This window comes from Dipodomys ordii, unplaced genomic scaffold (genome assembly GCF_000151885.1).
Source record: "Dipodomys ordii isolate 6190 unplaced genomic scaffold, Dord_2.0 Scaffold76, whole genome shotgun sequence".
NCBI lineage: Eukaryota > Metazoa > Chordata > Mammalia > Rodentia > Heteromyidae > Dipodomys > Dipodomys ordii.
In genome coordinates this window covers 4,140,011-4,155,810 of record NW_012267292.1, presented here as the reverse complement: position 1 = coordinate 4,155,810, position 15,800 = coordinate 4,140,011, and the positions used below count along the sequence as shown (strand labels likewise).

The 15,800-nt window shown below is 39.4% G+C and overlaps 1 protein-coding gene across 1 annotated transcript in view; it reads left to right on the top strand.

Annotated features, from left to right (window-relative positions):
• The window catches only part of Abca13 (ATP-binding cassette, sub-family A (ABC1), member 13), a 394,418-nt gene that overhangs the window by 163,093 nt on the left and 215,525 nt on the right, over window positions 1-15,800 (top strand). The window contains exons 35-38 of the mRNA XM_013024383.1: window positions 2,310-2,419; window positions 8,672-8,867; window positions 9,771-9,951; window positions 13,325-13,543. Of these exons, the coding sequence (XP_012879837.1) occupies window positions 2,310-2,419; window positions 8,672-8,867; window positions 9,771-9,951; window positions 13,325-13,543 (706 nt within the window). The remainder of the gene's footprint in view (window positions 1-2,309; window positions 2,420-8,671; window positions 8,868-9,770; window positions 9,952-13,324; window positions 13,544-15,800) is intronic.

Genomic DNA, 15,800 nt, shown 5'->3' with positions numbered 1-15,800 from the left:
GCTTTTTTTTTTTGCTAATGTGGTGCTAAGGAATCGAACCCAGGGTCTCATGCATGCAAGGCAAGCGCTCTACCACTGAGCCACCTTCCCAGCCCCATGAGTACATTTCTTATCAAGCATTGTTGCCTCCTCCTTTGTTTCCCCTTACTATCTCTGCTCTCTCATCTTCCACAAACACAATACTGTTCCTACAGGTGAGATGGCTTACATGGGAAGGACAGGGCAATGGAATTAACTAGAAATGAGGCCTCCACTCCCCTTGTAGAGTCTGAAGTTGGCTTCTCTGATACCTGCAGCATCTTCTACTCAGTTTTACAACCAGGCAAAAATGAGGTGTTTCAGGTTCATGAAATGCCCTGACATTTTCTCTTTCCTTCTTCTGGCTTTTCCTCATGTCCATTCTTATATCTATGCTACTTCTTGGTATTGTGTCAAATTTCCATTTTCCAGTGATGAGTTAGCATCCTGAGCCTATAGATTAATATGGCTCCTCTTAAGTTACACCCTTGGCTTTCCATAGGATGTGGTTTTCATTAATTTTCTGATTCTTTGTGCTTTGGTGACCCTGGGCACCAGCGATTAGTCACCCAGACACATAGCTGAAAAGATTTACAAAGACAATGTTCTAGGGAAGAATAGACGACTAATGGAGCAGTAGAAAGATGATATAGATATAGGTTTTCTAGAAGATTCTGTAAAAGCTTATTTGATTCTGGAGTTTTGCTTTCTTTGCCTAAGCTCGCCTAAAACTTCAGTCCTTTCAATTTTAGCCTCTGTCATAGCTAGAATGACAGGTCCTCTCTACTGCATCCAGCCTGTTGGTTGCGAGGAGGTTTCTGTGAACCTTACTGACCAGACTGGCCTAGGATTATAATCCTCTTAATCTCAACTTCCCAAAAGGCTAGAATTATGGATGTGAGCCAATTGCTGGAATAATCTCTTGAAAGAAGAAAAGAAAAATGATCTCACAAGAAGAAACTACTTGTGAAAGGTCAGAAGGCACTCAGAAGACTGAACCCAGAAGAACTGTAAAGAAGACCTAAAAGATATTTGTGCATCTATACTCATAGAAGCATTATTCTTATTCACAAGAGCCAAAGGGTGGAAGCAGTCCAAGTATCTATCAATTGGTAAATGAATGGACACACAAAATATAGCATAATCAGATAATGGAATAAAATTGAGCTTTAGAAAGAAGGAACTTTTGGCAACTGACACCAAATGGATGAACCTCAAGGGACTTGTCCTAAATGAAATAATCCAGGCACAAAGGACACACATGAGTTCACTTACCTGAGGTCCCTCAAGAATGAAATCTGTAGAGACAGAAGAATGCAGGGGTGGGAGGTGTTGGGGAATTGTGAGGAACAGTTTAGTGGAGGAAGAGCTGCTGCTTGTGGAGATGATGTTGATGATGATGGCACAGCAGAGTGCACATGCTCACAGTGTCCTAACAGTGAAAAGGATTAGGGCAGTATGTTTGGCTATTTGTATATTTTCTACAATCAAGACTAAAGATTGAGCCAAGCTATGGTGGCTTGCACCTGTAATCCTACTTATTCAGGAGTCTGAAGATTGTAGTTCAAAGCCAGCCACAGCAGGAAAGTCTTTGAGAATCTTATCCCTCATTAATCAGCAAAGAGCCAGAAATGGAGATGTGTTTCAAGGGGTAGAGTGCTTTCAACAAAAAAGCTAAGGAACAGTGCCCAGGTTCTGTGTTTGAGCCCCACTATGGGCAGAGCAACCAACCAAAACCAAAATAGAAAGAGAACAGAAAGGCTGTCTTGAGGTTGGTTTCTAATGTGGGAAATCTCAAATAAATAAATAGTAAATAGATAAGTACCATTGAGAGTATCACTAAATTGAGAATCAGTATTTGACAATGTCCTGTGGGTAGGATGGTCTCCCTAGATTGAAGAGTGAACACAGACACACACACACACACACACACACACACACACACACACACACACACACACACACACACACATCCATGCTTTCTCTCTACTTTCTCTTTTCTTTCCTACACAGAAAAGATCATCCTAGCATTTCTTTAATCTGCTAATGATGGAAAATCAGCAAGCACTCAGCCTGCTGGGTTTAGTGCCAATAGCAGTTCCCCTTGCTCTATTCAAGAGTTCATGAGCAAACATCTAAGAGTTTGTGTTTTAGGAACTTTTCTTTATGTGTTTCCAATTAAATTTATTTCCACTTGATCTGCATAATTTCATTGACATCTTCCTTTATCACTGTCAGGTTTTTGTGATGAGGGCAAAGCTAATTAATTTCTTGACTTCCTAATCCAGCAGGCAGCTCCCCTGGAGAAGTAAAGCTCAGTACAAACACAGGGTCCTTGCTCAAATTAGTGTACCCAATTACACTTGGTGACGTAATTGGGGTCTTTTCGAGTGCTTTTAGAGTATGCACAGAAAGCAAATTTAGATTTGTAAGCAAAAAAGAAAAAACTGCAGATAGGAGCTGGAGCCCTTACCTGCATGGGTTTGGTAGCTCTTAACTTCTGTTAGATTAATAAATTAAGAGAATTTAAAAAGTTTGGACAGATTATGCCTAAGATGGCTTAACTAGCAAATCAACTTTTTCTTTCTTTTCAAATATTTTTTGGTGCCAGTTCTGGAGCTTGGACTCAGGACTTGGGTGTTATCCTTTAGCTATTTTTTTTGCTCAAGTCTAATACTCTACCTCTTGAGCCACACTTTTACTTCCAGCTTTTTGGTGGCTAATTGCAGATGAAAATCTTATGGTCTTTCTTGCCTAGACTGACTTTGAAGTATGATCCTCAGATCTAAACCTCCTGAGTAGCTAGGAGTACAGGTGTTAACCACTGGTACCTGGTATAACACTAACTTTAAATCTCCAATTTATCATGAATTTTTCTTTCTGGTTCTGGAAGGAAGGTCTGTCCTATTTTGCCCTTCCTTTCTGTCCTGGAAGGTGGTGAACTACTTGAGGCTTCATTGTTCCTGCTCTGGACCATTCTGGGTCCCAATAACTCCTTCCTGGGCCTCAGGATTCCTTCCACCTCCATCAGATCTGCAAGCTACACTCCATATTGATACAAAGTTACAGTTTTAAAATCCATCCAGGTGTATCCTAACCTCTCCTTCCCGAAATAGCCTTTCCTGCTCCAAACTGCTACATATCCTTAGTGGTCCAAAGCTGCTTCTTTGGCATCCCATCATGCCTTTCTCTCTGTTTCAGTGTTCCTGGTGACTAAAGAACTTGTGACAAACCTGATACTCCCACATAAGGTGGCAAGTTCAAATAAGAGCACCTTGTTAAATTCATATTTCAGATATACTGATACTCATTTGTGGGATATACTTACAGTATGGTATTGTGTGTTGTTTTTCTGAAATTCAAACTCCATTGGGCATCCTGTGTTGGCATTCACTAAATCTAGCAACACTTCTCTACCACAGTCTGCTTTAGTTTTCTTCAACTTTTCCTCAGTTTAAAGGGATTATTTTGGTTGAAATTCTGCAATTATAGTGCTCTGTCATATTAGGTTCTTTTCAGTGGCACTTTTGGTCTTCACCACTAGAATGAAAATCAAATGATGGTAAGGACTCTGCCTGATTCATTTGTGCGGCTCTTGTATTACCAGAGGGCTGTGTGTGATAACAGACATCTCTCTAGAACAGGAGGATGTAAAATGGGGAAGACTAAAACAAAGCATAGGATATTCTGGATCCATGTGTCATTCGGCTATATGTCATGTTCCTGATTGTTCACCTGTCCTGTTCTTTTGGGTCTGACCTAGTAGAACTGTTACCAATGAGAGATTAAGAGGTTCTTCCTTTCTTACCTACATGAGAAGTGTTCCCAATCTTCCCCTCAGCAAAGCATCTCTCATCAATCTCTCATCATAGATTAGGACTGAGTACCTCAGTGAGTGAATGAGGGTGTAGTCATTAGGAACAAACATTATCTTAGCTCTATGATAGGTGTCTACTGACTCCTGAAATTGCTGTGTGTGTGTGTGTGTGTGTGTGTGTGTGTGTGCACATGTGCATGCCTGTGTGTAGTTGATGATTATCTCTGAGTCATAGCTGAATATTTGAAAGCCATTGTATAAAATATCTCTCTGAGAAAGTTCACTACTGAACTCTTGCTATGAAGCCATCGTAACTCTCATCCCCAAATCAGACAGGGACTCATCAAAGAAAGAGAACTATAGACCCATTTCTTTCATGAACATTGATGCAAAACTTCTCAACAAAATTTTGGCCAATCAAATTCAATAATTCATCCAAAAAATCATACACCACAATCAAACAGGTTTCATTTCAGGGATGCACAGCTGATTCAATATACACAAATAAATTAATATAATTCATCACATCAACAAGAGCAAGGATAAGAACCACATGGTTATCTCAATAGATGCAGAAAAACATTTGACAAGATCCAACACCCCTTTATGATGAAGGCTCTGGAAAACCTAGGAATCCAGGGAACATTCCTCAATACAATAAAGGCTGTGTATCAAAAACCTACAGCCAGCATTATACTTCATGGTGAAAAACTAAAACAATTTCCTCTTAACTCAGGAACAAGACAAGGATGTCTACTCTCTCCACTTCTCTTCAATTTAGTATTAGAATGGGTAGCTACAGCAATAAGACAAGATGCAAACATACAGGGATCCAAATAGGGAAAGATGAAGTAAAACTCCATCTTTGGAGATGACATAGTCTTGTATTTAAAGAGTCCCATGGACTCCACTCCCAAATTACTCTAGCTGATTAGAAACTTGACAAAGTAGCAGGGTATAAAATTAACCCTCAAAAATCAATAAGAAGAGTGCAGCTGAAATCAGGAAAGCACCTCCTTTTGTAATAGCCCTACAAAAAATAAAATACCTAGGAATTAACTTAACCAAAGAAGTGAAGGACCTCTATGATGAGAACGTTAAAAACTTGTAAAAGGAAATCAAAGCAGAACTTAGGAAGTGGAAAAACCTCCCATGCTCCTGGATTGGAAGAATCAACATCGTGAAAGTGGCAATACTTCCCAAGGCTATCTACAAATTCAATGTGATACCTATCAGTATTACAACCTCATTCTTCAAGGAAATAGAAGAAGCAATCCAAAAATTCATATGGAAAAATAAAAGACTTTGAATAGCAAAAACAATCCTTAACAGAAAGAACAGTAGTGCTGGAGGAATATCAATAAAATTTAACACTCTACTACAAAGCCATAGTAATCAAAACAGCTTGGTACTGGGACAAGAAGAGACCACAGGACCAAGACCAATGGAATAGAACTGAAGATCCTGAAATGAACCCAAAGACCTATAACTACCTAACCTTCGACAAAGAAGGTAAAAAAAATAGAATGGAAGAAAGACAGCCTCTTCAGTAAATGGTGCGGGCAAAATTGGTTAACTACTTGTAGAAAACTAAAGCTAGATCCTTATATATCACCCTGCAAGTCCAAATGGATCAAAGACCTTGGAGTCAAAGCAGACACCCTGAAAACATTACAGGACGGAATAGGAGAAACCCTAGGTCTTCTTGGCACAGGCCGAAATTTTCTTAACAGAGACCCAGAAACACAACAAATCAAAGAAAGGTTGGACAAATGGGATTGCATGAAATTGCAGAGCTTTTGAATGGCAAAGGACATAATTAGCAAGATCAATAGAAAGCCCATGGAATGGGAGAAGATCTTCACTAGCCATACAACAGACAAGGGTCACATATCTAAAATATACCTGGAACTCAACCCCCAACAACAAATCCTAAAAAGAACAACTGTCTAAGTGGGCTAAAGACTTAAATAGAAACTTCTCTGAAGAGGAAATAAGAATGACCATTAGACACATGAAGAAATGCTCAACCTCTCTAGCCATAAAAGAAATGCAAATCAAAACAACATTGAAATTCTACCTCACCCCAGTTAGAATGGCAAAAATCAAGAACTCTAATAACAGCAGATGCTGGAGGAGATGTGGACAGAAGGGAACCAACCCTACTACATTGTTGGTGGGAGTGTAAACTTGTTCAGCCACTTTGGAAAGTAGTATGGAGGTTCCTCAAAAGACCCCACATAGAGCTCCCTATGACCCAGCAATCCCACTTTTGGGCATTTACCCGAATGATCACAAATAAGACCATACTAAAGCTACCAGCACAACTATGTTTACTGCAGCATTATTTACCATAGCTAAGAAATGGAACCAACCCAGATGCCCCTCAGTAGGTGAATGGATCAAGAAAATGTGGTATATATACACAATGGAATTCCAATCCTCCATCAGAATGAAAATAATAATTCTTGCACTTTTCTTCTACTTTTAAAGTTTAACAAATTTGTGTCTTGTATGTTTATACTCAGATGCATTTTTACTTAATCATTTTGCCATGTTGATTCCCAGTATTTTAGTTACTAATTCAGCCTCTATAAACCTTCCAACACATTCTCTCACTGACTTTCTCACACAACGGTGATGCTCACTCATGCTCAACTTAGGTGATTGTGCATGCTCACCTGCAAGCTTCCTGGCAGCAAAATTCTGCTTCATAAGCAAGGAATAGCAACCATTATAGCCAGAATTTACAGAAATATTTGCCTGAAGTATTTATTATCTTCTTTCATCTCCACAGATGCATTGTTCATGCATGGGTGTGAATGAGATAGATCACATAATTAGATGTTCAAGAGAATGAGATGCTAAAGATGACGTGTGTCTCTCTGCTTGTTTGAGGCAAGAACAGCTCATTTGCAAGTAATCCAGTTTGTTTGATGCTGAATGTGGATGTTCCCCTAAGGAGCTGAGAGGAGAGGCCAGCCAGTATACTGTTTCTAGAGCTGCTGCTTGTGTGTCACTGTACAAATCTTGTCTGTCCCTTCCTTTCCATTGGGAAGGCAGAGGTGATGACAGCATTGGATGCATGTGTGGTCACAGACAGACTGTGAAAGTAAATAAAAATTGAGCCCATGGACAATGCCTGGACCAGAAAAGTCACTAGAATACTGGTATAATGTGACCTAATTGTCCAGGGTTACTCATGTTCCCACAAAAGAACAAGGGATAAGTGGATAGGATCTTCCAGGATACTCTGCCTAAAGTAATTGTGCCTGGCCTGCCATAGGAAAGTACAAGGCTGGATGGCTTTTCCTAACAGAAATTTATAGTCTCATAGTCCTGAAGACTGCAAATCTAAAGTAAGATTGTAGCAGAGACAGCTTTTATCTCACTGCATTGTCCTGCCCATCTGCTTTCTTTGTGTATTTCTGTCCTAGTCTCCATATTTTCTTTTTGTGTATGTGCTGATACTGGGGCTTAAACTCAGGGCTTTGTTTTCTTGCCTGGAATTTTTTAAAAACATTTTTTTGGCTCAAGTCTGGTCACAGCTTTACTTCCAGCTTTTTGCTGGTTAATTAGAAGTATGTTTTCCTGCCTAGGCTGGCCTCAAACCATGATTCTCAGGTCTCAGTCTCTTGAGTGGCTAGGATTATAGGTGTGAATTCCTGGCATCCAGCTCTAGTCTCCTTTTTTTTTTTAAAAAAAAAGAATATCATCCATATTAGATCAAGGCTCACCAATGCCATCATTTTGTATTAACTACCCCTTTAAAAACTGTCTTACCAAAACCAGTCACATTCTGAACTCTACTGTAAGTTTAGATTTCAACAAATCAATCTGTAACTAGTGGTCAAAACCAGACCCAATAACAGTCCAGAGATGAAGGACTATGTCCTTCATTAAATTAGATGTTCTTTGATGAGAATGTATAAGCATTTACATGGCTCTCTTCTGCTTAATGCTCAAAGTACTGAATTAGTCTTCATGTAGGCCTTTAAAAATTCCATTTACTTAAAGAATTCAAGCTTGTAGGTAAGTTGTATTCATCAGACTTAGGCTAGGCTAGATATATTAAAGAAAAATGGCAAGTGCAATAATTAAATCTGCTTTCATTTTGACATATAATAAAGTGAAAATGATTGCTAAGTGGACTGAAATGAATTTAGAGAAGACATTGGAGGAATATTAATATGTTTCATATGGAAATGTTAGCAATATGAATTATTCTTCTTTGTAGAAGTTTTAATTGATTTGCTCTTTCATGTATTTCATATTCTTTCTCTTATCTAGAACTGCATGCAAACATCAAAGATAGGCGAAGAAAGTGGGGATAGGAAGCAGGCACAAGGTTTACTCTGGGAAATATGCAGCAATTATTCACTCAGGCTTATGCAGCATTTGTGAAGATGTTTTTGGGGAACATCAATGTGAGGGGTCCTAGCAGATGGTCTTGGCTCAAGCCATTCAGGGAGAATGAGAGCCCCCAAGGTAATACTGGTTTGTGAACAGCTGCACATTGAAAGTATTAACACTAAATTACTTTTCTGCTGGGCTCAGGTGGCTCATGCCTGCAATCCTAGCTACTCAGGAGGCTGAGATCTGAGGATTATGATTCAAAGCCAGCCTGGGCAGGAAAGTCCATGAGACTCTTATCTCCAGTGAACTATCAGAAAACCGGAAGTAAGTGGTGTTGTGGCTCAAAGTGTTAGATTGCTAGCTCTATGCAAAAGAGCTCAGGGACCATGCCTAGGCAAGCCCCATGACCAACAAAAATAAAATAAAAATAAAACTACCTTTCACATGAAATCATTAAGGTAGTCTATTACAGAATTTTAGTTACATAGAAAAGTCATAATTAATTTTAATTCTGTTTTATTTGTATCTCATTCATTAGGAACTTTTGGTTTACAGAAACCCTGGTATTTCCCCTTTACGGCATCCTATTGGAAGAATATATGTGGTTTGATGGAGAAACGGCAGCATTCTCAAAGTTCTAGTTTGTTCTTCTCCAATGAAAACTTTGGCAACAAAGGTTTGTAGAAAGTAGTATGATTGGATGTATATGTTTTTCTGGTCAGTTTTGATTCTTGATTTTCATTTCTTGGAAGCCTTTATAATTCTGTACCAATTCATAGAGATGCATTTTCCAGGTGTCTTGGGCCAAGAAATGAAATAGGGTTAAGCTGTGAGACATTGCTTCTTGGTAATGTTTAGTAGGAACTGCAGAATGGTCACAGTGCTTATTTTAACAATAAACCCTCTAAGTATGCCAATCCAAAAATAAGTAAGTACAAAGAAAATAAAAAAAAGGTAGTTAGCTAAAAGGTGAACTCTAAACTTCTTAGGGCATTGCCACACATACCAGTTTAGGTGCTGCTTTTGTGAGAGACACTTCTGCTTACAAATGTTGACCAGTCTCAGGATGTGAAAAGACATTCAGGAGATGTGTGTCTCCCACCACCCCTTGTCCCCCGCCCCCCACCCCCCCAGCCCCCCAGCCCGTGGGCCAGGCATAGGGGCAATTGAACATTTGGTGGGTGAACAAGCTCCTGTCATGGTGGTTTTAGAGCAGGAGTTAGAAATTGCAAGTAAACTATGAATGTTTTAGCAAAGTTAGAACACACCAACTCTAACCTCAGGAGAGTATGGGTTATATATGTTTATGGTATAATGAACCTGATGGTTATTTTCTATCTGCATCTACACAAATCCACATTTGTGTCTTTATCTTTATTACTTTATACACTTTTTCTCCTGCCATGAGGATTTAGAGCTTTGTCATCATGGGTCTCACTTGAGTTTTGCTAATATATAATTTGCTCCTTTGCTTTTGGTAAGGAGAGATTTGTGTTTGGCATGTTTCACAGAGAATTTTAAGGGGGGAAATGGGTTGATTTCAATGTCTTTTCACAGAGAATTTACATGTTCTGTACAGGGGCAACACACCAAAACAAGGCCGGAGAAGTTGAAGGAGTCCTTCCTGGAGTTAGTCTGGTTTCTGTGAACAAGGAATATGAAGGCCACAGGTTGGCTGTTCAAGACCTCACCCTTACCTTCCACAGAGGCCAGATCACTGCCTTGTTGGGAACCAATGGTGCTGGGAAAACCACCATCATGTGAGTCCCAATTCCCTCCCCTTCCCTTGGTGCTTAGCAGTGTCAGTTGACATGTCAGGGATGTGGAGGTCTCATTTCTTCTGTCGTTTCTCCCTCTGCTCCTTGTTCCCATCACACCCCTCCCTTCATTTGCCTGCCCCTTCTTCACTTCTCCCATTTTATTTCTTTCTCCTCCCCACTCCCTCTGTTCCCCTCCTCTCCCCTTCTCTCCTTTCTTTCTTCCCCTTCTCTCTGACTCTTCTCCCATCTCTACTTAGATCTGCCCATCTACTCCCCTCCCATCCTTCCTCCCCTCTCTGCCCCCACCCCCTCTTTCCTCTCCCCTCCACTCTCCTCCTCTCTTGTCCTTCCTCCTGGCCCTGTGTCCCCCCAACTCTGTCTCTCTCCTCCTCCCTCCTCTCCTCTCCTTTCCTCTCTCTTCTCTCTTCTTTTCAGTCCCCTTCTCCTCCCTTCAGCCCTCCATTCCTCCACACCCCTTCCTCCTCCTCACCCTTTCCTCTTCTCTTCCCTGTCCCTCCCCCTTTTCCCTCCCCTCCCTTCCATTCTCTTTTCTTTTTCTCTCTTCTCTTTCTTGCATTCTTGTTTTTCCCTCTTTCCACCTCCTTCTCCATTCCATACCCTGGTGTTTGTTTCTTTTCTTCTCAGAACAGATTTTATTGACACAGGAGGAAGACAGAATTCTCTCCCTTGAGTTGCCCTTGTCCTCAACTATCCAGATAGATTTTAGGTCTAAGTAGATTTTGAGTGCATGCATGGGTTGATATTTTGCTTTACTATTCAAATAATTCACATGATGTTTAGTCTTTGAGACTTCTTTTTGACCCTGTTAGTTTTTGTCTTATGAAGTTTAATTTTACTTTTATATCTATAGGAACATGAAAGATGATGAATATTAAAAAAAATTAAACTACATTTTTCATGTTTTTGTTTGTCTGATTATTGTCTTGGTATTTGGTTTAGGACCCAGTAGGTCCAGATTTGATTAAATAATCCAATCATAGGACTCTAGAGAAACAATGAGTTGAAAATTTCATGGCCTTCAGCTGGTTGTGGAAGCTGCACTCTGTTTATGGGCAATCCTCCGTAATTATAGAGTAGCTCTTTAGAGCAAGTCATTTTTAATTCTTGCTTGTGTCATCAGGAAATATTTAAGATTAATGTATAATTAGTGTAAGCAATAAAAAGATCATTGTCTCAAATCTTACTAAGAAAGGTAGAAAAATAGAAAATGACAGCAATTTCATATTGGAAAGAAATAGGAGGAAAACATAAAAGGAACACTTTTCTTTTTTCCTGGATGCTAAAATAGAACCAAAAACCTCCTGAAGCATTCCATTAGTGTTGCAAGTTCTAAATGTGCATGTAATAACTCAATCAGCATTCTACATCCTTCTTTTACTAATACACATTTCTTACCTGGGAAAAATATAGTTACTTATCTAGCAGAATAGTAAGTACCGAATTTGAGTTTCTTGATTTTTCAAGTTTTACTGAATATGTTTTGCTTTCAGTGTATGTTTGAAGTTCCTTTTGAATCATCTTAAGTGCTACGTCTTACTGCAGTGCTTAGAGTCTGAAAGGTCAATTAATGAATTGGATCTTTACTATTTCAAACAATAATCACTGAGACTCATACATAGCATGTACCATCAGCCATCTGTGTCCACAGGCTCTACATTCAGACTTATTCAATATAAGATAAAAAATATTTGAAAAAGCATGGCATCTGCATTGAACATGTTCAACATTTGCTTAACAGTCTTCCTTAAACAATACAATATGACCACTACTTACATGGCATTTACATTATATTAGGTATGATAAGTCATCTATTGATGATTTAAAGTATATGGATTATTTGTATAGACTATAGGTAAATACCATGTTTTATAAGATAATTGAACATCTGAGGAGTTTGGTTTCTTGCAACCAGCCCCCAAGGATATCAAGAAACAAATGTTTAGACTTTTTTGTACTTACTCACAAATGTAGGTTTTTTTTTTTAAAAAATAGTACAGCAAATAGCTGTTACTCAAGCTTACGGAGGTATAATTCTTGGGTGGTGAACTATACCTTGTCTGTGTGCAGTTTGAGGTTGGCACATTTGACTAACGCTAGACCAAGCATCACAGTGAAGATTAGGAACATTTGCCTTTTCAATATTTCCTATATTCTTCTGGCCTCCAAGTAGTTACTGATCTATAATTTGTCACTGTGAATTAGCTTGTATATTCTAGAAACTTATGGTTATGGAATCGTGCTTGGCTTCTACTATTCACCTAGTTCATCTGTAGTTTAAGTCTAGCAGCAGAGTGGTCTCTTTTGAAAGCTAAGTGGTATTCCATTATATAGAGAGAGCCTTTGTATTATACACAGAGAGATATTTTCATCTCCTGATGTTAATTGAGGCTGTTGCCAGTTTTCAGTGATTGTGAATAAAGCTACTATAAACATTCATGTATCCACCTTTGTATTGGCATACTATGAACTGTACACACCTTTGTTTTGGCATACCTTTTAATCTTTCTTGTATAAATACTTAGGAGTGGATTATCTAGGCCCTATGGTAGGTGTAGGTTTACCTGTTTTGAAATAAGTTTAAAATAGACACAATAAATTCATTAAGGAATAGAACTAGACAATTCTCAGGTTTGTTTTTGTGAAGTCACATGAGTGAATTTCTGGTGATTGGCCCCTTGACATGGTTTTGGCAGGAACAGATAGCCTGGGGATGCAGAGAAAAGATAGGCTACAGGTTGAGAGTCTAGATTGGCATTAGTGATTTTTTTCTTTTGTGGTTGTTTTTTATTTCATGTAGGCTCTCAGGGCCTGGATGCTATCTCATAGTAGCTTTTGCACTCCAGGCTGGTGCTCTACCACTAAAACCATAACTCATCTGTCATATTTATTTTTATGGGTTAATTGGAGAGAAGAGTCTCACAGACTTTCCTGCCTGGGCCAATTTTGAACTGTAATCCTTAGATCTTAGCCTCCTGAGCTGCTAGGATTACAGGTGTGAGCTTGGACTCCTGAAGACATTTCTGTTATCTTACATTGGTAGGAGAACTTCTGCACATGTGTCAATCGTTTAGGTTGTTTACTCCACTATAAACATACACTTAGGTTGTTACCTGAAACTGTGACACAACTTTAGGGATCTGTGACCACAGAGTTTTCCCTGGGATTTAGACACTATTCTGAACCCACATTTCCAAGACTCACCAGCTAATATTTATATAAACTCCTCACAATTTATAATTGACCTTGTAAAAAGCAGAACAGTAAAAGATGTCATTTCTGTAGGATGTATGTGCCACTCTAGATCACTAACAGTCACAGAAGGTAATTTATGCTAATATGTTTTCTCTGGCAGATCTATGTTGACAGGCCTCTACCCCCCCACTTCCGGAACTATCTTGGTCAATGGCAAGAACCTGCAGACAGACCTGTCCCAAATAAGAATGGAGCTGGGGGTATGTCCTCAGCGGGACGTTCTTCTGGACAACCTCACTGTCAGAGAACACCTGCTGCTCTTTGCTTCCATAAAGGCACCTTGGTGGACCTCCAAGGAACTACAGCAGCAAGTCAATAAGTTAGTAACATGTGATTGCCTTGTTCTTTCTGTCTTTGCCCGATGGTATACGTGAAGACAACAAGGATATCTACTGTGTAGCCGGGCACTGTTGGCTTAAACCTGTAATCCTACTTACTCAGGAGGCTGAGATCTGAGGATTGCAGTTCTAAACCAGCCCAGGCACAGAAGTTTGTGTGACTCTTATCTTCATTTAACTACCAAAAAAAAAAAGCAGGAAGTGGAGCTGTAGCTCAAGTGGTAGAGTGCTAGCCTTGAGAGAAAAAAATCTTAGAGACAATACCTAGGCCTTGAGTTCAAGTCTCAAGATGGGCGCGTGCGCGCGCACACACACACACACACACACACACACACACACACGTTATCGACTGCTTTATTTATGAGAAAACAAAAGCAAATGGTTCTTAACCTTGAAATTATGAATTAGCAAGCCTCTTTGGGAAAGTCAGAGAAGGCATGTCCTAGAAAAATACTAAATTTAATTTAATTTTTCTTGGAGGTAGGAAAGAGCTAAGTCAATGTAGAAAGTATGGGAGGGCTGTGGGTAGAAATTTTGTGTGTCAGGGGAAAAGAGATGCTATGGTTGTCGTGAAATAGAGAGAATTATATTAAGTGAAGTAAGTCAGGCTCAGAGAGACCAAGGACACATGCTTTCTCTCACACATGGAAGTCAGATCTAATTTATAAATATACAAGTAAATACCTACTGGGATTGTATGCAAGTGTACACAAATATACTAACCGAAGTATGGTAATGCAGGGGAGAAGTCAAATGATGTATTTCACTTACAACCCAACAAAATGAATATCATGAAGCTGGTACTTGAGATGTGTGTTGGTGATGTGAGAGGGGGGAGCACAAAAGGGGGTAAGAAACACAACGAATCAAAGAAAGGTTGGACAAATGGGATTGCATGAAATTGCAGAGCTTCTGCATGGCAAAGGACATAGCTAGCAAGATAATAGAAAGCCCACGGATTGGGAGAAGATCTTCACTAGCCATACAACAGACAAGGGTCTCATATCTAAAGTATACCTGGAACTCAAAAAATTAAATCCCCCAACAACAGATCCTCAAAGAAACAACTGCCCAATAAGTAAGTGGGCTATAGACTTAAAGAGAAACTTCTCTGAAGAGGAAATAAGAATGGCTATAAGCACATGAAGAATGCTCAACCTCCCTAGCCATAAAAGAAATGCAAATCAAAACAACATTGAGATACCACTTCACCCCAGTTAGAATGGCTATAATCAAGAACTCTAATAACAACAGATGCTGGAGGGGATGTGGACAGAAGGGAACCCTACTACACTGTTGGTGGGAGTGTAAACTTGTTCAACCACTTTGGAAAGTAGTATGGAGGTTCCTCAAAAGACCCCACATAGAGCTCCCCTATGACCCAGCAATCCTACTTTTGGGCATTTACCCAAATGATCATAAACAAGACTATACTAAAACTACCAGCACAACTATGCTTATTGCAGCATTATTTACCATAGTTAAGAAATGGAACCAACCCAGATGCCTCTCAGTAGATGAATGGATCAAGGAAATGTGATACACACACACACACACACACACACACACACACACACACACACATACATATACACAATGGAATTCTATGCCACCATCAGAAAGAATGACATTGACCCATTTGTTAGGAAATGGAAAGACTTGGAACAAAATATATTAAGTGAAGTAAGCCAGACCCAAAGAAACATAGGTCCCATGGTTTCCTTTACTTGCAATAACTAGTATATGTTTGAGACAAGTAGAAAAGGTCAGATAAGATGATGTTAAGCGAAATGAACCCCAAGATAGGAACACAAGTGATTTTTTTCTTTCTTGCTATTGTTTCTAACATATTTATAAGGTACCATGTGATTTTTTTGATGCTTTGTATGTCCCTCCCCCATGGTTTAACTCCTGTTTTCACTGTATTTGATGCTGGTATAATTTGGAGAGGGGAAGGGGAAAGACAAATTGTTTAAATAGGGATACAGGTGGAACCATTGCAAAAATGAGATGCTATGTTGAAAAATGAACTTTACCATTTAGGCAGGGTGAGGGGAGTGTAGTTGTGGAGATGGGAGGGAAGGGATGGTAGGGGACAAACAAAGGAGCAGGCAACAATTCTTGATAAGAAATGTATTCATTACCTTGCTGATGTAGTTGTAATCCCTCTGTACAGTATTTTCACAATAAAATCTTACTAAAAGAGGGGGGTTATAGACAAAGGAAGAGAGGAATGGC